Here is a 23,629-nt window from a genome sequence, read left to right as displayed (position 1 = left end):
ATGTTTATGAAAAGCAGCTTCTTGAAAATCTTAAGATGTGTAACTCAATGAATTGGGAAGAAAGAAAGAAAAATACGCCACCCGATCTCTCATGCAAGGAGCAGGACAGTCAAATCTCTGTGTCACTTTCTAGTGAAAACAATGCTGGTCAGCTGCCAAGGATACTTTCAATTTGAGAGGTCTGCTGACGTGGTTGCTAATTTCAAACGAGTCTGTATTTTCTGCATTAAAATCTCTGGAAGGATCTTGGGCAGCAATAGTACATATGAGAGCATTTTAGTTTCTTTAAAAAAAATTGCAGTAGGGTACAGTTTAAGTTCTAGGTCTGCTAAATCCTACAAAAGGAACTATGAAAGAATGAGGTGTGCTTGGCCTGACTCTCCAGCCCTCGGCTCGCTGAGAGGGAGAGGAGCCATGGGTTTGCTCACGTCCTGCTCAGCTGGTAGCCCCTGGAGAATATGAAGCTTTCAAAGTGCTGGTCTTCAGCTTTTTCTTTGACGCGTTGTTCCTCTAAGGAATCTACAAGCCTGTCCCTTTGCTCAATCACTTGCATCATCTCAGTGAATATTTCCTGCTCCTCGTTTAGATCATTCGCATCCTTCTGGCTCTCTAAAGAAAAAAGAAAAACATTGGACCTAAGATTAGATTTGGCCCAGGAGAGTTCTTGGCATGGGCTTTCTTGATTGTTAAGGACATGTTCTGCCCTTTAATTTCAACAAAGAAAACAAGGAAATGAATTTAACACCAAGGAACTGTCCTAAAAACCACAGATTGGAGGGGAGGAGGTGTTTCGTGCTGCAGTCAGCTCAGTTACCATCTTGAGAATATATGGAAAGCAATAGGAGAAAAAAGTTTAGTGAGCCAGAGCCAAAGCCTGCCACCCAATCCCCACTGAGCCCCCAACCTCGCCTTTCCATTCCCCACACACACACAAAAAAGAAACCAACAAAACAATGAAAGGGCTGTTTTCCATAAATGTATGAGAGCCCCAGCAAGGAAATCTATGATAAATTTCTAAGTAGGCAACAGTGGTTACTATTTCAGTGAGGGTCCTTTGTTCATTTGTAGTTAATGAGTAGAAACCATAGGGAAGCAAAGTGAGGCTGACTGCCCAACAGGATTTCCAGACTGTGGCTCTTTGCTTATCTGGGTACATGACCTTCTTCCTTATTGGCCTTGGGTATCCGATTGCCTAAGAGACATGGGATTATTATAAAAGGGAGGAAAAGAGTAACAAACAAGAAATAATGAATTTTGAGCATTCTAGATAGAATTTTAAAGCCAGTTGCTGTGAGAGAGGGCTTTCTAAATTCCTTCAGTCTCATTTAACAAACAAAGGACAAGGCAGTGAGATGGAAGAGGAGAGAAGGTGCCACCATCTGCCATTAGGCTGAGCTCTGAGGCTGGGCTTGGGAAGAAGGTAGGTACGATGGAAGGGAAGTTAAAGGACCACCAATCTGGGGACCAGGTTTGCTGGTCCAATAAAGCCTGGTGGAACCACTGAGACTATGGCCCCGAGCTGCCCTTCAAGTCTGGAATTGAACCCACACCTGTGGTTTCCAGCCAAACAAAGTACAGGCATGTGAGTTAAACATTTACCTCAAGTAGACACACGCCCTGGAGAGAACAATCATGGGAGAAGGAAGGGCTGCTTATGCACAGAGAGATAGCTCAGGGTGCAGAAGAGTATGGAGGGATGGACACTGGTAAGAGGTAACTATGGGGAGGAAGTGGGAGGGGAGCTGTTGCATTGTGGTAAACTGTGGTCAATGACATGAGACAAAGTATATGTGAACTGCTGTATGGAAAGTGAATTTGCTCTGTAAATCTTCACCCAAATCAAAATAATAATAAAAAAAAAAGGACCACCAATCCCTTTGCTCCTCCAGTGTTATGGGAGGGAGAGGCAGGAGAGGCAGACAATGAGAGCCTGTGTTTCAGTGTGTCCATTCATTCTCTCCACTCTCCAAGTGGGGGCCACCTACTGCCTTTGGGTCCACTCTGAGTAACAGTGACCCTACATGCGTCAGAGTGGAACTGTGCTCCATAGGGTCTTTACAGGTTGTTTTTTCGGGAGGAGATAGCCAGGACTTTTGTCCAAGGTGCCCCTGGATGACTTAAACTTCTAACCTTTTGGTTAGTAGCTGAACATATTAACCATTTGTACCACTGTTGTTGTTGTTATGTGCCGTCAAGTTGGACCCGACTCACAGCGACCCCTCCTTGGGTTTCCAAGGCAGTATTACTATGGAAGTAGATTGCCCAACCTTCCTTCCGAGGAGTGGCTGGTGGGTTCAAACCGCCAGCCTTCTGGTTAGCAGTCAAGTGCCTTAGCCCTATACTAGGGACTCCCCAAAAGGGGCAGGAAATGTCTTTTATCATTTGACAGGAACACTGGGGCTAAAGGGCTCTGCTCTGTTGCTCATTTAGAACCCTGGGAAGAAGCCACCTCAAAGGCTACTAGCCCCTGTGGATAAAAACACACCTCTTGTTGGGCAGAGAAGTAGGGCCTGAGTGTGGCTCTCCAAATCTTGATCTGCTCTGTGTGGCACGGATGGAACCTAGAAGTGCCCATTTGCCTGAAATGGGGGCTGCTAAAGTCAACTGGTCAGTGGGCTACCCCAGGATAAGTGAAGTGACCCCACCGTACAGTCTGGATAGTGCACTGTCTGGCCAACTCAATGGAGGATGTTTAAGGTGAGGCCAGCTGAGCCAAGGAATGCCACCATGCTCCAGGCAAGTCAAGAAAATGGAAGACTATGAATTACCTTAGCCACACATCTTAGTTGCAAATGCCAGCAGAGAGAAGGCTAGCTCAATGGATGGGAGACAGCTTTGTGGGGACTCACATAACCCAGGTTCCTAATGCCACCAAAACCAAACCGACTGCCATCAAGTCGATTTCAACTCATAGTGACCCACAGGGTTTCCAAGGCTGTAAATTCTTTACAGAAGTAGATTGTCTCATTTTCCTCCCACAGAGCAGCTGGTGGGATTAAACCACTGATCTTCTGGTTAGCAGCCAAATTCCTTAACCACTGTACCACCAGTGCTCCTTTCCTAATGCCACAAGGTCACACAAACCTGCCTCTCCCCATTATCGGGAAACCACCTTAGGGCGACAAGCAGAAGGAAGGGGCAGTCCTCTGTAAGACTGAATGTTTTTATCCCAAAGAGACTGAATATGTCCTACAGGGATTATTTAAATTATTGCATCAGACTAAGTTAACCAGAGAGGGACAAATAAAGGTGTTTTTGTTTTGTTTTGTTTTGTTTTGTTTTTTCATTCCTTGCTAATGAGCAGGAGGAAGCTTATATGCAAGATGAACTCAGGTATAGGCCAAATGAAGATGCCACATTTTCTTTGTGCATCTGAGGAGAGTGAGAAAATTGATGACCTCCACTCCTTAGTAAGGAGATCTTTTAAAAAAAGAATCAAAGGTAGCTAATGGATCCTTTGGTGGTAATCATTTCACTATCCTGCAAAAGAACAAATTAAAACACTTATCAGATGCATAAATTAGATATTAGTTACACACTATGGTTTGCAAATTTAGGTGTATTCCAATATTGGCACTCTTTATTTGGTAAACAACACAGATAAATCAGAAAGAATTCTTCTCTCAGTCTGGCCTGGTCATAGATGAATCCATCTGAGCCCCTTCCAACAAACAAGAGATCATGCATATCACTTTTCTCTGTTACATGCATTGTGCACTGTAAGGGTTTTACTAGAAATAGAACTACATTGCTGTAAAGAAACAGCCTGCAATAGTTTAGCTTAACTTGTAAAGAATGTCTGCCTTGAGCATCGGGCTCTTCTAAGAACTATCTATATGGGATCAAAATGACAAAAGCAATTCAAAACATCTGATAGGAAACTTTGGGGGCAGTGAGTTTATGTTAATAGGCGAGGAACAATTCAGAAAAAGAGGTTGAGAATGGTTGCACAACTTTAAGAATGTAATCAAGGTCACTGAATTATACACATAAAAATTGTTGAATTGGTGTATGTTCTGCTGTGTATATTCTCAACAACAACAACAAACAACCAAATAAAATAAATTATTATTAAAAAAAAATCTCTGCAGATTATTACTGTATGGGAAAGAACAGGAGTCTCTGAATTAGTAATCTGTCCTTAAATCTTAGCTCTTCCATTGACCTTGACCATGTTATTTAAGCTCCCAATAATCAGTTTTCTAATTATAAAATGGGGATAAGAATTGTTGTTGTTGTATGCTGTCGAGTCAATTCTGACTCACGGTGACTCTACATGATGGACTAGAATTGCCCCAGAGAGTTTCCTAGACTGTAGTCTTTATCTAAGTAGGTCACCAGGGCTCTTCTTCCATGGAGCCACGGATGGGTTCAAACCACCAACCTTTTGGTTAGAAGCCAAACATCTAACCATTGCCCCACCAGGGATCCTTGAGGTACTATGTGTTAGGCAACCTCAAAAGGTAGGTGTAACTTTTAGGTCCAGGAGGTATAAAGGCATTTTTTAACTTGTTCTTTTAGATTTAGGTCTAAATATGAGGACGCCATGGATGGATCTCTCCCCACAAACAGATGGCATAAAACAGAATAAATATGCTTAGTTTTCTAGAGCCAATGAATGCTTAAATTAGTATACCATGTCAGTTAAACTTATTTCAACTCTCCCTCCTCCATGGTGGAATCATTTTCTCATGAGCAATACCCTGAGTCCATGCTGGGAGGGGATGTTCCCTTGGCCATTTATAGTGAGGCTGCCTTCCTCTGTGTTCCTAAAGCACCTCTGTGGTGGCCTTCATCACACTATACTGGAATTACTGGTCTGGTGTTGGTCACTCATGTGAGACCATAAACTTCTGGAGGTCACGGGTTGCTCTTCACCATATGCCAAGCACATACTAAGTGCTCAATAAGTGTTCATTAAATGAATGGATAAGTGAATACATATGTAAATGAACAAATGATTTTGTTCCAGCCAGATTTTGGCAGATGGGATGAAGCAAAATGGTGCTCTCACAGCCTAAGTGAAGGTTGCTTAATGGGGACTTGCTGTGCCAATGGTGAGTGCACAGAAGGAAGACTTTGCACTTGCCTTTGACAATAAGTGGCTATGCAAGGCAGGAAGAGCACCCTGGGATTTGCAGCATGCTCTGTTCAAGTTTCTTTGGGCAAGGGGAAATATGTTTTTAACAAGGACTCCCCAAATATCCCCATACTCACCCTCCTTGAGCATTTTCTCTCTTAATTTCTGCTCCAGCCTGCTTTGATGATCTTCTAATTCTAGTTCTCGGGCCCTGGATATAAGAAAATGTTCAAATTTTTTAAATATTAGAGGTATGTGTAGAAACATTGAATAATAAGCCCACTGAGGGTAGGTCCTACATTCCTTTTTTCTCTTGTGAAAACTGGGATCTTGGTATTAACCTAAACTGAAAGTTTTGCTGGTGCTGGATTTCCAAAGATGCCTAGGAGGATTGCTAAGATATGCTGAACCCAAGAGATGGTGAGGAGCAGCCAAGGTGGCTGTGGTGTGATCTCAGTAGGCTTTAGGAAGGCCAGCCAGGCCGCTCTTTGCCGAGGGCAGGAGGTAGAGAGAATAATGAAGAAACAACTACAGTAGGGCAAGGGGGAAGCACACTATCTGAAACTCTTCTTTCCCTAAAGGGTAATGTAACTTGAAGTATCACGTCTGAGAACTCCTAAGTCTCTGATTGTGGTGACAAGAGAATAAAAAGGTAACAGGGAAATAGGAAGAACAAATTTTGTACAGGTAGGGTACAGGTGGTGGGAAACCTTCTGGCCACAGTGCAGTTCTGGTACCCATGAAAGACAGGAAAGGAAAATCGGGCAGAAGGAGCCTCAGACTGCAATGTGGCCTTGAGGAAGTGGTTGCTCATGTGGTTGTCCTCATGGACAATAATATGTGTGCAGAAGATGTTCAAAGAAGAGTCAATGATGCTTTGGAGCAGCCAAGCCTAAGAGCTGGGAACTCACCATCTCTGCTGATAGGAACAGCAGAGTCAAGAAGTAAAGATCTTTCGGTCCTTGGTGAAGGTCAGTTTAGAATTTCTTGAATTAGCAATGCTTGGGGGTAGATCTCATTTAAATCACAGGGTGTATGTTAAGTGCCCCATTGGGCAGGCCCGTGTAGTAATATGGAAGTTCTCCACTAATTTGGGGATGCAGCTCCAGAGTTCTTGACAGAAATGAGGACCACAGATAGATGTGGGAGTTGTCAAAGACAGCTGACGTCATGTTTGCCCAAAAGGGAGACCATAACAAAGAAGAGATTTAGACAGAATCTTGGGAATGGCTACATTTAAAGTCCAGCAAAAGAGGTAGAAGAAGCCTTCAAAAGGCTGGAAGTAAAATCCAAGAAATAAAACATCACAGAAGCAAAAGAGGAAAGTTTTGACAGAGAAGAGAGAGGTCAAGTGTGTTTGCTGAGGGAGCGATGTCAAAGAGTCCCTGCATTTGATATGGTGGTGCCCTTCCCTTCCAGCTCCTACCTGCAGTCTGGGTGTGAATTTGAGTTTTGGGGCCATTTTGTTATACCCTGTTATCATTTTTTTCTCTACTTTTGCTATTACTTGGGCCTAGGTCCCTGCTTTGTTCGATATTCTGCATTTTGTGGTCAAGAACAAACTTCTCTCAGTCCACTGTGACAGCCAATGGTGGTGTTCCTTTAAGAAAGAACTTCCTGCCAGAATTGTAGTTGGCTGACCGCTGCTGTGGAATCTGCCTCAATGTTCAAACAGAGGCCATGCTCTCTCCAGTCTGGTCTGAGCCAATGAAGGAGCACAGCAGAGGTATTAGAGCTGGGCCATTCCTACACAACATGGGATCCTCAGATAAGCACACTTCGCTCTGATGCTCCACGTCACCCTGGTCAAGTCTCTGACCAGGCACACTGCGACTGGAGTCACCTCCTGCCCAACTCTTCTTCCATCCCTCTTCCTTCCCACAGATATCAGAACTGTACTTTGGTCTGAAGGTTTTCCTCTTACTCCTACTCCCTTTCTCCTTTACCCTTCACAGATGTTTCTTCCAATAAATCACTTGTATTTCTAACTGTCTTGGTGACTACTTCCCAAAGGAACTGTATTGACACACCCACCTAAGATACTCCTCCTTGGTCATCCAGGTCTTTCTCCAAACTACAGTCTATCCTTTAACAAAGCTCCTACCTACCTGTCTAGATCACATGCCTGAGCTTTCCTATTTGGTCTCTTTTGGAGGAGAAGGGTCCCCTGACGTATACTAACAGGGGACAGCTGCAGTGACTGGACAGCAGCTGCAGCCACTGCTGCCCCCTTGACTCTCTCTACACAGGAGCCCCTATGTACTAAATGCTCCTTGTAAATCCCCATGTTTTGTTATTACTGTTGTACTACCTGTTGCCATTCTGTCTAGCTCTAAGCCCTCTACCTCTGTCTGCCTCTGCTGTGACCCATCATTGGCTCAGAGCAGACAGGGGGAGCCTGGTCTCTACATGAACACTGAGGCAGATTCTAGGGTTCCCAGAGGATAAAGACTGTGACCTTACTCATCTTTAGTCCCATGGTACCCAACAAAGGGCCTGGCACACAGAATGTCTTGCTAAATTTTTGCTGAATGAACTTCAAATTTCAGACCCAGCCCAAATGCAACAATATAGTTATGTACAAGGGCTTTGTCATCAGGTGGACATGGAAAAATTACATGGTTGCTCTGGACCTCTGTATATCCATCAACTTAATAAATAGTAAGAGAAAAAAAGCTATCATAGATAAACACTTTTTCCCATTCCTGATGTTCCCTTCCACAGTGATGGAGCTCAGTTACTGTAACTCTTGGCCTCTTCCCCCAGCCCTAACCTTTACTCATTCCTAGCCCCAACCTAAACTAAACCCACTGCCGCTGAGTTAATTCTGACCTCTAGAAACTCTATAGAACAGAGTAGGCCGTAAAGTTTTTTCTTTACACCTGCCATGATGGTCATCATGGTGAATCTAAATTAGCACAAGATATCAGAGTACCTTTGGAATCATTAAGGAATGATTAAATTCTGTTTGGTGTACTGACAGTGTTAAATGGAAGTTAAATGCTTTTTTTTTTTTTTTTCCTTTTACCCAAGTTAATATGTGTCTACCCTGTAGTTAGTGCTTTACCCTCCCTTCTTCACCCACCCCGGTAACCATTAAAGAATATTATTTTTTGTGTGTGAAACCCTTTTCTTAACATTTTACAATATTAGTGTCATACAATATTTGTCCTTCTGTGGACTGACTAACTTCTCTCAGCATAATGGCCTCTAAGTTTATCCATGTGTTAAGTTTTCACAGATTCATCATTGTTCTTTAATGTTGACTAATACTCCATTGTATGTATGTTGATTCATCCTCTGTTGATGGGCATTTATGTTGTTTCCATCTTTTCCCTCAGTTAAAGCTGAGTGCTTTAACCACTGCACAGGGCTCCTACTTCTACTCTAAACTAGAAAGAAAACCAAACACACTGCTATCAAATCCATTCCTAGAGACCCTATAGGACAGAGTAGAACTGCCTCATAGGCTGTAAATATGGAAGCAGACTGCCTCATGTTTCTCCTGTGGAGTGGCCAGTGAGTTTGAACCATCGACCTTTTAGTTAGCAACTGTATGCTTTAAAACTGTGCCACGAGAGCTCCTTACTTCTACCCCATAGGAGGTAAATTTGGAAAGAATAGACTGGGTGAGCTCAGCTTACTTCTTCTAAGATCAAGCTGCCTGCAGAAAACATGTGTTCTCAGTTACACCAGCCTTAACATGGGTCTAGGGTTAGGTTTCCCAACCTTGACACTGTGAGCATTTTGAGCTGAATAATTCTTTGTTTGGAGGTGGAGGTGTGCACTGTAGGATGTTTAGTAACATCCTTGCCCTCTACTCACTAGATGCCAGTAATATCTCTCCCCAGTTGTGACAACCAAATATTCCCGGGGGGACAGAGTTGTCCCCAGTTGAGACCTGTTGGCCTAGGGCCAAGACCTTGTACCTAAGGAAAAAAGCCTTAAGTGAGTCCATGGCCTTTTGTGACAAGGTAGATAAGTCTGTCTAATTCTGGGGTTTGGGTCATGCAGTAGGTTGAATGGTGACACCCAAAATGATATTCCATGTCTTAACTCCAAGAACCTATGAATATTGTCCTTATTTGGAAAGAGTCTTTGAAGATGTAACTAAGGACCCTGCAAATTTCCTCTCGGGGTAGGGATAAAAATAAGTAAAAGCACCTACATGGCTGGCTTATAATAAATATTAGCTTCTTTGCCTTCAGATTAGTGGCAAGTATATTGACCTTCAACTTTTTCAGAATGTGGTGAGGTCCATCTATACTTTCTCATCTTCCTGTCAGGCTTTAACCACTAGTGTAGAGGGGACAGACAAACAGATCCCATTACTTCAGTGCATTAAAAGCACAAGGGAGTAACCAGGCCCATCTCTCTTCACGTGAGCCACATTTGGACACATCCTTCCCCATTGCAGGTGTGTGACTGCTCTTTTAACATGGGGCTGGGGGACAGGGATGGATTGCAAAACCTTTTCCAAATGCCCCACAGCTCCAGACCCATTACCTGAAATCTATTTTAGCCAAAGGACTCCACAGAGAGAACAGACGACTGAAGATTCTCTGCACTAATGCTGGCATTATATGCAAGACGTAAAATATCAACTGGCCTCAATCACCGTTCTGTATGCACGCAGAGAAGAAATCTTGGGACTTCACCCTGGGAGGGGGAGCCACCCCACTCCCACCCTTTTGCTTTTAGGACTTGCTGTTATCTGTGTTGCCTTACTTACATGATCAGTAGCTCCGACTCATATCGCATTAATTTATTCTTCTCCAGAACCAGCTTAAACCATTCCTGCAAAAGCTGTGCTTCATCGTGTGTGCCTGAATCTGTTTAAGAAATCAACAGCAAATGGGTTAGATTGGTGTTTCTCTCCCCACGATCAAACTGCTTTGCAGCCACTTGAGCAGGCCATGTTTGTAGTGAGAAGGCTCGACAAACACCAACTCCCTGATGCCGTGTTGATGCCCTGAGGCTGTGGGAACGACAAATAAAACCCACCTTTGACACTCTGTGGGGAGGCCCTCTTGCACATTTAGGACAGAAATCCTCCAGCTCCAAGGGTCATAATCTTGATAGTATCCTGTCATAAATGACTCTTCTTCTGCCTACTTGTCTCTCCCCCAGAAGACTTTTTGTGTTTATACATCATATCCTCTGCCAAAGAAAACTCTAGCTTTTTTGATTAATACCCCCTTTGGCACCCTTGGATCAAATGCCCACTGAGTGCCCAGGTGGCATGTGACTCTCTTTGTAGGCAAGGAAGCTCACATTACATTTTTCTTGTAGTGATGTTTGCATTTCAATTTTTGCACAAACAGGTACCAAATGATGAAGAAAAAAAAATAATACCTTTGAGCTGCATGAGGCAGAAAAAACCCCAAAGCATTAGACAATGAGTCGATTCTGACTCATGACAACCCCATGTGTGTATAGTAGAAATGGACTCCATAGAGTTTTCAGTGCTGTGACCTTCTGAAAGCAGCCCACTAGGCCTTTCCCCTTAGTTGCCTGTGGGGGTTTGAGCCACCAACCTTTCAGTAGTCGAGCACTTAACCATTTATACTACCCAGGGACTCCTAGGACTTAGATTATGAACTTTATGAAACAGAAAAATAACCATGAAAATATTGGTAAGGCTTTTTAGATACTAAAGATGAGATGCTAAATGTTTGGATACTAAAATGTTAACATCTGGGCATATTTAAGAAGCAGAACATGGAAGGCTTTCTAATGTTTCACTCTGCAGTGAGGACAAAGGTTGCCCTGCAAAGCTCATGGCCATTCTGGAAGGACTTACACTGGAGGGTCCGTGGACAGAGAGGAAACAACCCAGACACAAGATCTGTGTGACCTTGGCCAAATTGCTTCTGCTGCTTAATCTGTTAAGCAGGTAACAGTTTAACAGGTAATATAATAATAAATATTAAAATTCCCTGCCTCTTGAGAGGCTGTGTGCTTCAGACACAGCATCTCGCAACAAACTCACCAACAGACACTCTTATTATGCCTACTTGATAACTTAAGAAATGGAGGCTTAAAAGATTGAAAAACAAAAACACCAAACCCACTGCTGTTGAGTCGGATCCAACTCATAGTGACCCATCCTTGGGTTTTCGAGGCAGTATCACTACAGAAGTAGATTGACCAACCTTCCTTCCAAGGAGTGGCTGGTGGAAAGTAGCTTGAAAATTCACAGTAAGTGGAAGAGCCAGGACCTTGAATCAAGTGTTAGGTAAGCCTGAGTCTTCCCAATCTCCTTCTCCTAGTCCTGTAAGCTATGCAATGCCCTAGCCCATTGCTCTGCAGACAGCAATCCATCCATAAAAATGATGAACCCCCTTTTCTGCCTGTTTTCCTTGAACACTTTTTTATTGATAAAGAAACTGGGACCCAGAGGGATTTATAAGCACTGCCTCAAATTATATAGTTAGTGAGCAAACTGGTGCTCAAATGCAGATGTTGACTTCTGGTCCAGTCGTTTATTCCCTCAGTAACTCATATGAATACCTCTTACGTGTCAGGTACTGCTTTAGGTACTGGACATACAGTGATGCAGAAGGTTAGCTCTCCCATTCTCCTCTCCTACACAGATTCAACTTCCTCTCAGAGATACTTGCTTTCTATTTCTGGATTGAGGACCATGCCCCTTGATAAAGAAAACAGACAAGCTGAGAGTTGGAAATTCTGCCTTTCCTCATCATGTAACCTTATACCATCTGCCACAAGCACTGGGCCTATCCTCTCCTTACTGTCAATCCAAAAGAAACAGCTTTAAATACACTGTTTTACTGCTTTTAGAGGTCTTTTTGTTGTTGTTTTTCAGATTCAGAGTCTTTGCTGAATTGTAGCCACTGTTCTAGCCAGATTTCCATCCTGGATTACATGTCCCTCTTTCACTTGTTCTCACGTGTCCATTCGAGGGTTCCCTGTGCAGCTACACTGTTTCGATTGACCAACTCAACAAACAGGTTGAACTGAATCTCTCAACTGAATTTTCTTTTTCAATGGACTGATTTGTAATTTTATAGTCCATAGTTCATTTTTTAAAGAGTCTCCCTTTCTTCAGTAGTCAAAATAACTTTTGGGAAATCTTTGGATACGGGATTGTGTACAGAGTTCTGGGAACGCCACCTTCCCAATGTGTGGGGTACAGGGGGACTACGTCTAGTACAGCCTTGTCATACCCGGATTACAACTGAGACTTTCTCCCATGGTTTCCATCAATCACTTTCCCCATCAGATAGCCTCCTTGAGGGTCCCGATGAAGTCAACCCTAGCATTACTCTCACTGTAGATGCAGTACAGCAAAGTGGAAAAATCATGGCCTTTGCAATCACATAGACCTGGCTCAGCCACTTGCTAACGTATGACCTTGGACAAGTAAACTCACCTTTCTCAACCTCAGTCTCCTCCTCTGAGAAATGGGGATGATAATAGTACCTACCTCATAAATTGGTTATGGAGATTAAATAGATGATGCATATAAATACATCCCATGGTGCTTGGCACATGGTAAGCATTTAATAAATTGTATCACTGTTATTATTGCATTGTGGTTTCTTCCAGTGTCTAGTTCTATAGTTCCATTTGCATTATTTCCTGTTCGCCTTTAAAACTCAGCTAGTTATGTATAACCCATGATTTGATTACACACAGCTAAACTTTATCTTGCATCTTAACCTGAGATTAACAAAACTATTAAATAATTATTCTGGTTTTGGATCCATGTTAATGAAAGAGTTACATGGCTGGCTGGATCCTTAGCACTTCTCGGGAAGACGTGAGAACTACTTGCCTACACAGAATGCTTGTCTCTCTGGTCCTGTGGCGACTGTTACTGTGCTGAAAGCCCTTCTAGAACAGGGCTGTGACCCATAGGTCTAAGGGCCAGGATGCAACTAGAATGGTGCAGGTAGACAATGCATAGCCTCCCTCATATCCACTGCCAGCTGGTCCTCCATTTGTTCCTGTGCCCTCGTATCATGTTTTTCCTACACCATGTGCATGGATCCCACTTGCTAAGGTAAAACAAAGTAATCCAAACTCAACACCAAACTTTCTATTAATGGACTCATTTAAATAGACTGCTGCCAAAGTGATCTCATAAAAATGTGAAGCAAATTATGCTACTCCCCTACTCAAATTCTTCAGTAAGACCCCACAGTCAATTTAGTCCCTGCTTACCTTAGAGTAGGAAGCTCTGGTGATGCAGTGGTTAAGGTATTTGGCAACTAACCAGGAGGTCAGTGGTTTGAATCTACCAGCCTCTCCACAAGAGAAAGATGAGGTAGCCTGCGTCCACAGATTTACAGCCTTGGAAACACAGTGGGGCAGTTCTACCCTGTCCTGTAGGGTCACTATGAGTACAAATTGACCCCATAGCGAGGGTTTACTTTGGGTTTTTGGTCTTTGGTTTTTGGAGTGATTAGCCAATTTAGTCTTTAATGGTCCATATTTTTTTCTGAAGGAATTAATAGTGGGGGATAAATGAACAATCTATTAATCAAAATCCTGGTCTTTAAAGCATTTTCTTTTGTAGATAACACTGAATGAATACTTTTCAATTGTGCACTGGTGTGTGGTTCTTCCAAGTTGGGTCTTGTTTTACTGTTGTTCACAGCTCATTCTTCTGACGTGATTTCCTACCTCCTTAGAACCTGTGTGGAAGGAAGGTTGGGCAATCTACTTCTGTAGTGATACCACCTCGGAAACCCAAGGAGGGGTCACTATGAGTCGGATCTGACTCGACAGCAGTGAGTTTGGTTTTGTTTTTAGTTTAGAACCTGTGAGAAAATCCTAATTTGGTATTTGCTGCAATTTTGTTAATGCACTCAACATCCTTACTGATGATCTTGGGCATCAGAGTAATTGCAGCCCAAAGACTTGGATACCATGCAGGGCACCTCCCCTGGACTGGATTTCCATGCCCTACCTTTTGTTCTCCAGCCTCTGAGAAGCTCTCAGTGCTCATCCTCAGTCCAGTTTCTTGTAAAGTCTCTGGTCAGGACTTCAGTACCCAGAGCCTCCATAGGCTCTTTACATAAGAAGATGATTATTCAGAAAGCTAACCTGACTTGATTCCATCTTGGAAAACCCAGGGCACTGGTGGCTAGCTTGTGATTCCATTTTGGGAGCCAGATAGGAATTCAAGTCCTCCCTTTTTTTTTTTTTTTTTAAAAAAAACTTGTTTTGTTTTGAGCCACATATCTATTTACCATAAACAAACAAAAATTAGTTTTTCTTGGTTTTGAGCCCTAATAAAATGGTATCCTACTACATGTGGTCTCCTGCAATTTGCTTGTTTTAACTTCAATATCATGTTTCTAAACTGCACCCATGTTGCTCACTCATTTTCATTGCTGTGTATATGATATTTGGTTGTACGACTTCAGCACCATCAACCACCAGTTGCCACCAAGTTACTCTGACTCACTGTGACCCCATGGGTCTCAGAGCAGAACTATGCTCCACTGGGTTTCCAGTGGCTGATGATTTAGAAATAGGTCACCAGGCCTTCTTCCAAGACACTGCCGGGTGGAACTTCCCGAATTCATCCATTCTCGTGCCACGGGATATCTGGGCTGTTATTAGATTTTTGGTGTTATGAATTATGCTACAATGAACATTTCTGTGTATGTCCCCTGATCCATGTGAGCAACAGTTTCTCTGGAACATATACTTAGGAATTAAATTCTCGGGTTGTAAAGTATGCAAATGTTCACTTTACCACATAAAGTCAAATTGTTTTCCAAAATGTTGTGACACGCCCTGGAGAGAACAATCATGGGAGAAGTAAGGGCTGCTTATGCACAGAGAGACAGCTCAGGTGGTAGGAGAGTATGGAAGGATGGACACTGGGAAGAGGTAGCTATGGGGAGGAAGTGGGAGGGGAGCTGTTGCATTGTGGTAAACTGTGGTCAATGACATGAGACAAAGTATATGTGAACTGCTGTATGGAAAGTGAATTTGCTCTGTCCCAAATCAAAATTTAAAAAAAAAAAAATGTTGTGACAATCTATATTCCTACTAACATTGAATAGGAGCTCCCCTTGTTCCTTATCCTTGCCAAACACTTGGGTGTTGTCAGACTTGGTCAGTTTTGATAATTTAATAGTTTAAGATAGTTTTTCATTGTAGTGGTACTTTGCACTTTCCTGAATGCTAATGAGGTTAAGTGTCTTTTCACATATTTAGCATTCATCCTTTGTAAAATGTATATTACTATCATTTGCCTACTTTTATACTAGGTTACTTACATATTTCTTACTGATTCATGAGAGTTTTTCATATATTCTGGAATACTAAATCTTTGTTGGTATATTTGTTGCAAATGAATTTTCCTGATTAATGGCTTATCATTTCATTTCCTTTATGGTATATACTGACTACCAATTTGAGGTAAAGAAGATCCTTAACTTTTCAAGTTTCATTTTTTATATTAAAGTCTTCAATCTCTATGAAATTGATTTTTTGTATGGTGTGAAATAAAAAAAAAAAAAAAAACCAAATCCACTGTCATTGAGTCGATTCTGACTCATAGCAACCCCCATTGGGTTTCCCAAGGGGATAAATCTTTACAGAAGTAGATTTCCCAAACAAATCTTTATGGAAGTAGATTGCCCAATCTTCCTTCTGAGGAGTGGCTAGTGGGTTTGAACCACCAGCTTTCTGGTTAGCAGTCAAGTGCCTTAGGCACTATGCTATGAGAGCTCCCATGGTATGAGATAGGATCCAATTTCATTTATTCCTCTAGGGATAACTAATTGTCCCAGAATCATTTATTCTCTGGTGCTTTACAATGGTGGCTTATATCATATATCATATATATGACATTTTTTGGGGGTCCTTTGGTGGCTTTCAATAAAGTATAAAAATCAGCCCCACAAAGGTTGTACAGGCAGATAGACAGATAAAGATATTTTTCAGTCAGATTTACTCCTAGCCATCTTATATTTTTGCTGGTAATGAAAGTGTCCTCTTAGTTATTTCACTTTCTAACTGCATGATGTTGAGATATATCTGGACACAGAGGTGAGTACATAATAAATGGCTTATTGAAGCACTCTGCCAAAGACTTGAAGCACCCCTGCCTGTCTTAGCTGAGTGTGTCAGACTGCAGGCCTAACTGTGCTCTGACCCTGAGTCATTCCTGTAACTATTCAGGTAGACAGTTCCAAGAAGAAAAACAGGGTACCACAGCATCACTACTGTACGACTACTTGCAACACCTATCACATCACACCATGGGACTTGGGGCAAGGCAACCAGTGTTGCCATGTTGATCCTCCTGCTGTTTGCTGTGTCATGGGTACCACACTGTCTTGCTCTGAGGCAAAGAATGTCATTGTTTACTTTCACACCTGCAAAGTTATGGCAAACCAACCCAACCTCCTTCCTTGCTTAGGTATCATCTCTGAAGTCTTGTTACTCCTTGCTGTTCTCTATGAGGCTGAAATTCTTCCCAGTAAACATTACATTATACTATGTGATAAAATAATATCATGTGTATTTCCAGGTTTATGGCTACCTGTATTCAGACTCCTCTAGGATTTCTACCCTTCCCCTGATCTACTGACCTTGGAAAGCACAGTAATCATGTACTTCTAGTGGCTGATAAGAGAGTATAACCTTGAACTCACTGACTTTCAGTATATTTAGAGAAGGTTGACTAAAAGAGAGCCATTCCCTGAAATTTATTCCCAAATTGTGGCCAACTGTCAGAGAGGCATGCCTCAAAACCACTGTGTTTGGCCCTGACTGTTGACTGTTTTTACTGAATTGTTCTTTAAGGCAGCAGTATGAGGCTACATTGAGATCTTATATGGACCAAACATGTGGAATTCATGCATTATCCATATTTAGAGAAACCAACTTAAATTTCTTCTAGGGAGTGGAGTTACAAATGAATGTAAAAATGAACAAACAAATTAATGAAATTGAAAAATCATTCCACTATCTAGCTTTTATAATAATATAATAATAAAACCAAACTCACTGCCATTGAGTTGATACTGACTCATAGCGACCCCTACTGGGTTTCCAAGGTGGTAAATCTTTACGGAAGTAGGTCACCCCTTCTTCCTTCCATGGAGCAGCTGGTGGGTTTAAACTGCCAACCTTCTGGTTAGCAGTCAAATGCCTTAGGCATTACCAGAGCTCCCTTTTATAATAATGCAAATGCAATACAACCATTGCTGTGGAGTCTACCCAACACAAAGCAACTCCTCCTTGGGTTTCCAAGGCAGTAGGGAGTAGATTGCCCAACCTTCCTTCTGGAGAGTGGCTAGTGGATTTGAACCACCAGCTTTCTGGTTAGCAGTCAAGTGCCTCAGGCACTATGCTACCAGAGCTCCCTTTATAATAACAGGGATATTAAAAAACAAAAACAAAAGAGAGAGAGAGAGAGAGGAGTTAATTATTTTGAACAACTATTATATGCCAGGGACTTTTGGGGGTGCTTTACTAACATTATTTTAGTCCTCACCTCATACTATCCCTATGAGGCTGCTATTACTAGCTCCATCTTACAAATGAGAAAACTTTGGCGGAGAGGAAATAATTGGCATAAAAGCAACAAGATTCAATCTCTGGAATGCCTGACTCTAATAGCTATGTTCTTTCTAGTTCACCTCACTGTTACATTGTTACGTTATGTGCTGTCGAGTCAGCCGGACTCATAGTGACCCTCCTTGGGTTTCCGAGGCAGTATCACTACAGAAGTAGGATTGCCCAACCTTCCTTCTGAAGAGTGGCTGGTGGGTTATCCAGGACATTAATCTTCCCTCTCTTCTTCAGTAGCAACCAAGACAAAAACCACAGAGTACAAGCCAAACTACTTCCCTCTTCCTGGTAAGGTTTTCACTGAAATTTCTTTGAGCATAAGGTGTGCTCTGGTGCCACCTGCTGGCAGCCTTGCATATGCGGATTTTTCTTTGTAAACCCTTCTACCTCTGAAAAGGAGAAACCATCTAGTTCCAAAAAAGGCAAGAAGCTCAAGGCAGACAACCAGCTGGGAAATAAACTATAAGGGAGGAAAAATTATCATCCACCTCCTCCAGGGGCAAATCTGTTCTCCTTCCAAGCTGCTCTCAATTTCATTTGATTTCACCTGTCTGCATATATTGAAAGAAAAAGCACCAAAATCTAAGGTTGGATTCTCTTCATCAGACCATCTAAACGTAAATGCCGCTGTCTTGACTGAGTGGGGTAGTCCATGGCCCCAGCATGTAACACTAACCACCACACTGACAACCAACAAACCATGGGTAACAATGCCCTTGATCCAGAAGACTCTAAGGGGATGGCAAAGCAAGGCTTGGTCTCCTCAGATGAGGTGGGACTCAGGACAAGTCAAGCTGCCTTATGTCCTGGTCCTTTACTGTGGGCAGCTAGGATTACAAGTTGAGTCCATTCCCTTCATTAAAGGCATCCATCCATGCTATGCACACACACATACACACATGCACACACATGTATACACACCCACACATACACACACCCTGCAGAACATAATCATTTGTCATCTGAGGTGGATTGCTGGATTCTTGTTTTTCTTTGTTTCCCTTGACAAAGTGACAAAGTGGGGAAAAACTCTTCCTGGGGGCGGCAGAGCTTGTTTCTGACTGTTGGGAAAAAAGAAAGCAGGAATTGTTGTCACGACAATTAGGAGCTCATCAAAGCCTCATTTCGCTCGTCAGCCATCATTGCCCTTCATCCCGCACCCCCGCATGTTCCCTTAATTCAATGCCTGCCTAATGAATAACTCCCAGGAACAAAAGACCCTTTCAGGCGGGCTCACATAATTGTTAGAGGAGACTTGCATAACTGTCGCAGACCACTCATGTTTTCAGGCCTGTCTCTAAATTTGGTTGTTCACAACCTTTATAGCTCAATATTATTGCCTAACTGTGATCATTTTCTAATTATCCTAATAATACCTATTAAATAATTCCCATTAAATCACTTGAACTGGAGCAGCACAGGCCAGCTCAAATACACTTAACCTAATAAACATTGGCCATTCATTAAGCAACAGGGCAATCTCTTAAAGGGGCTGAATGGAATATTAAACTGCAAAGGAATAGTATTATTGCACAAATGTTATTACAAGTTCGAGTGTATTAATTTTGATGCCTGGTTTGCAGACCTTCCATTTGCTTTCCTTTGGGGCCACTCTTCACGACTTGACTCTTTCAGTCTCCAGCCCCTTGTTTATCTGCATCTGTCACCCACCCAAGGACAATCAAGGAAAACAAGGCCCATAAACTTAGCAGGAAATTAAATTACCAAGGATATAAAGGGAATGAATGGAATCCATCTTCTGGCTGGGCTGGGCCCACCTTTGAAACCATCGCAAGCTGGCTGGCTTTCTTTAGCTGGTAACTCAAAATAGCCTTTCTTTATATTTGGGAGTAAGGGAGATTTTCAGAGGAAGCTTAAAAAAATTGATCTGTATAACTTAAATTTAAAGCAGTAAAGATTAGAGAGCTAATTTCTTAAAAGTGGATATGTGTATATAACAGTATTTTAAAAAATAATATTAGATGGTCTTTATTAAATGCCTATAATGCCGTAGATATTCTGGTAGACACTGTCCATCAATATTACCAATTCTTGAAACAACCTGGTAATGTGGGGATTGCTATCTCCATTTTACAGATAAGAAATCTGAGTTCAGAGAGATTAAATTATTTCCCCAGGACCACATAGCCTAAATGCACAGAATGGAATTTGAACACAGGACTCCTGAGAGTCTGCAACTCTACATTTCCCACTATGCCACACTGCCTCCCTGCATTAACAGCAGGCTGAAACATGCCTTACTTACATTTGGTGGCTATGTGTCTCATTTCCAAAGCTTGCCTTGAAAGCAGAGGATTTCAAAAGACAAGGACCTGGGCCTTCTTGGTTTGGAACAAGACTGAACACCAAACAAGAACAGTTCATTCTATCCAACATCCCAACAGCAGCTGTGGAGATGAGCAGTGCTCCTCACTCCAAGCAGGAAAAAGTCATCATTTGTTTGAATCTAAGAATATGAAGCTATCATGGAATCCCCCCAAAAAAAACACAACTGGAGTTGAGTCAATTCTGACTCCCAGTAACTCCACTGGACAGAGTAGAACTGCCCCACAGGATTTTCAAGGTTGTATATTTTTATGGTAACAGACTGCCACGTCTTGCTCCCATGGAGTGGCTGGCAGATTTAAACCATTGACCTTTTGGTTAGCAGCTAAATGTTTTAACTACTGTGCTACCTTTATTGCTTTACCTTATGCCAGGCAACGTGCTAATTTAAGCATTGCATATTTATTTTACTGCTTTAGTTCTTGTATGAATGCTTTAAGGTAGTCAATGTATCATCCCTGCTTTAGATGAGAAAATAAACCTTCAGAAAGGTTTATAAGATGACTGGCCTAAGGTTGTATAGCTTGTACTTTGACTAAATCTGGGCTTTAAATCTCTACAAACACAGCTTGAATGCCTAAATATTTCTCATGAATTTATCTTCATTCCTAAATTGCAAAGAGTGTTTACTCCAGCAGAAGAGAGGAGGTAGGCGAGAAGCTCAGTTACAAGGCCCACTGGCCAACCATGTCCCAGGGAATTTCAAATTGGACCTCCCGTTGGATTTTTAAAGTCTGAAGCAGTTGTGGATTTAGCACCACATGTCCACACTCACAGAGCCATAACCTGTAAAAAAAGTCTCATTGTTTTTCCCACATGGTTCCCAAACCAAACCAATTACCATTTAGTTCATTCCAACTTATAGCAACCCTATAGGGCAGAACAGAATTGTCCCATAGGTTTCCAAGCCTATAAATCTTTATGGAAGCAAACTGCCTCATTTTTCTTCCATGGAGCAGCTCTTGGGTTCAAAATGCTGATCTTTCGCTTAGTAGTCAAGCACTTAAACACTGCGCCATCAGGGCTCCTGCAATATTACCATGTCGCAGAATTCAGCCCTTTGGTCCACTCACAGGCCATACCTGCTTCTCCTCTCAGCGCTTTCTCCAGCCTCACGCCCTGGATCTCGGACGCCCTCTGCCGCTCCTCTACCTCCTCCAGCTGCCTCTGGATGGCCTGCAACACCAGGATCAGAGGTCACACAGCGACCAGTCATGTGCAGAGGCACAGAAGGGGGCCCAACTTGGCCACTTACTCTCCATTGCAGTTTCCCCTCCTTGATTAACTGGATAATGCCCTCTGAATCCCAACAACCCAGATCTTGACATTTTCCTTTTTCAGTATGAAAATGCAAAGCAAGGAATTTGTGTATATAGTCAATCTGCCCCCAGGCAGGGGTTAAAACGGTCCCAGTTGACAAGGCCGATTGCACAGAAATTTGCACAGGCAAGAGCTGCTGGGCTAGGTGAGCAGTCCCAGGGTTTCTGTGTCTAATGGCTCCTAGATTATTGGGAGACCACAGCCTCTGACTCTAGTGACAGTGTAATGACTGCAGCTGTAGCCACTACACAGAAGTGGGGCAAGGGTTCTAAGGGCAGACACAGAGCCCACTCCCATTCCATTTCCTCAAGAAGAACCATTACATCGGTTCCAAGATGGCCTGGAGCAGGAGGCCCAGGGCCAACTCCTGGGGCTTGGTGTTCCTTTCTCGGACTGTCCTGCTCCCATCCCCAGCTACAAACTGTACCCATTCTTTCCCTGCACCACAGAGCTAATGCCTAGGGTTCTTTTATTGTGGAAGGGTACTGTGGCTTTATTACTGGCAGGTTATTAAGACAAGACACAAGCCATTTAGCCTATTAAGAAAGAACCTCACACCTGCCTTAGACTAACCACAGGCACCTAATTAAGGGTCATGACTGGCTTTGGATTTATACATTTATTTTCCCTACTAGCTACTTCTCTCTTGTGTATATTAGTAAAGAAAATTAGGGGGAAAATCTTTCCTATGTACATTTTATCAATTTCCATCTTTTTTTTCCCCTGGTTTTAAACATCTCTTTGCACGCTAATGCAGAACACATGTGTGCTTCCTGCTTCTCCCTCACTTCAGCTCTGTCTCACTCCCCTTCCTTCCTAAATCCACAGCTCTCCCCTTGATTCAGGGGCGTGAAACACCTTCAACCCTATGAAGAGGTCCAAGCAGAAGTAGGACCTGGCTCCTCTTGTCCTAGCTTAGGACAAGAAATAGAAACAGGTGGGACTTTCATTCTAAATTACTTGTACTTTCGTGCTTTTTCTCCCTCCTCTCTTATAAAGACAATTATATCTTTATAACTTCATCTCTTGGTGTTATAGTGCAGAATTTCTAAAGGAAAGGAAAAATTTTAATGACTTTATTACTGATTACTGTGCAGTTATGGCTATGTGGTCATTCTTTAAAACCAAAGATGGAAGTTGTCTCAAAGACTACTAAGGACCATTATGAGTGCCAGCAGATTAGGACTCAAAAGGCCATCTTTGTTCTTCTCTGGTCACCACCTACTGTCTAGATTGAAAATATATGGCTGGGAAATTTGCTGAGTTTGCCAATATGTGTCATAAAGACTTGTCTTGTTCTTAGAAGGAAAAGTTGAAATGATTCATGGGAACTTGTTTGAGGAAATTGAGAGTGGACAGAGGTGGATTTATGGAATTTTCCTGTCTATTAGGAGAAAAGGGTGGCTGTTGATTCAGTTACTACCAGGAGAGGGGAGGTTGGATTAAATGACTTCCATCTTGTGAGAAACAATGCACAGGATTACATAGTCAGATAAAGGGAATAACTAGAGAGAGGGATACAGGGTATACAATAGATTAATATGAGTAGTCATTCTAAGTCCTTAAGACACAAAACCCAACTGTTCTTCAAGACTCACTTTGGGGTCCTCAGGGAGATGAAGATTGCTCTCAAAATCTATATTGTCTTCATTGGAATGCTGGGTACTTATGTTTTAAACTAATCTGGGAGTAAAGACAGCCCCTAGTACTTGTCCATTCAGTGAAGGCACTGAAAGGAAGTTGGTGGAAGATGTGTATCCTCGTAGAAGACAAAACTAGGGTCACTGCTTTGCAGCAATCAGGGCTCAGGATGATTTCCAAGGCCATTGTATTGGTTTTTGCTCTAGTCTCTTTTTGCAGAACACAGGGTTGTGGATGAAAGGTAGCTGGGAGAAGGCCAATACCTGGGCCCAGAGTCCCATGAGAGATTGTACAGGGGCCTTCAGAATGGCCACAAAGCCGGCCCATTACAGAGGTCAGACTGACCTTTTCCAGGCCTCCTCTTCTACAATGCAGATCTGCAAAGCACTTTCAAACCTAGATTTCCAGGATCTTGAGCCCCAGGCCCACTCACTATACATAAGTTTGTTTTCTGACCTGAGCTTTATGAAGTCTTTTCAATTCTTCTTGCTTGATCAGTTGCTTTGTTGCTTTTTCCAATTTCTTTCTCGTTCTAAGTGTCTTTCTCTCCTATGAAAATCAATAGAGAAGAAAAAGAAAAAAAAAAATGTGTCTGAGAAAATGAAGTTGAAATTTATTAAAATACTGTCATATCCTTCTGTATTCTCCAGTCAGTGGTTCCTAGCCACTGCTTAG

The 23,629-nt window shown here is 42.4% G+C and overlaps 1 protein-coding gene across 1 annotated transcript in view; it reads right to left on the bottom strand.

Annotated features, from left to right (window-relative positions):
• Positions 1-424: 424 nt before the first annotated feature.
• LOC103210860 (MICAL C-terminal-like protein) overlaps positions 425-23,629 on the bottom strand; it is a 59,774-nt gene continuing 36,569 nt past the window's right edge. The window contains exons 6-10 of the mRNA XM_042782773.1: positions 23,411-23,500; positions 21,076-21,169; positions 9,813-9,912; positions 5,218-5,291; positions 425-609 (exon numbers count right to left, since the gene is read on the bottom strand). Coding sequence (XP_042638707.1) covers positions 425-609; positions 5,218-5,291; positions 9,813-9,912; positions 21,076-21,169; positions 23,411-23,500 — 543 coding nt within the window. The remainder of the gene's footprint in view (positions 610-5,217; positions 5,292-9,812; positions 9,913-21,075; positions 21,170-23,410; positions 23,501-23,629) is intronic.

The sequence above is a fragment of the Orycteropus afer genome, unplaced genomic scaffold (assembly GCF_000298275.1).
Source record: "Orycteropus afer afer isolate SDZICR_OR568_19922 unplaced genomic scaffold, OryAfe1.0 scaffold00014, whole genome shotgun sequence".
Taxonomy (NCBI): domain Eukaryota; kingdom Metazoa; phylum Chordata; class Mammalia; order Tubulidentata; family Orycteropodidae; genus Orycteropus; species Orycteropus afer.
Note: the sequence above shows the minus strand (reverse complement) of the source record. Positions and strands in the feature narration are given on the sequence as shown.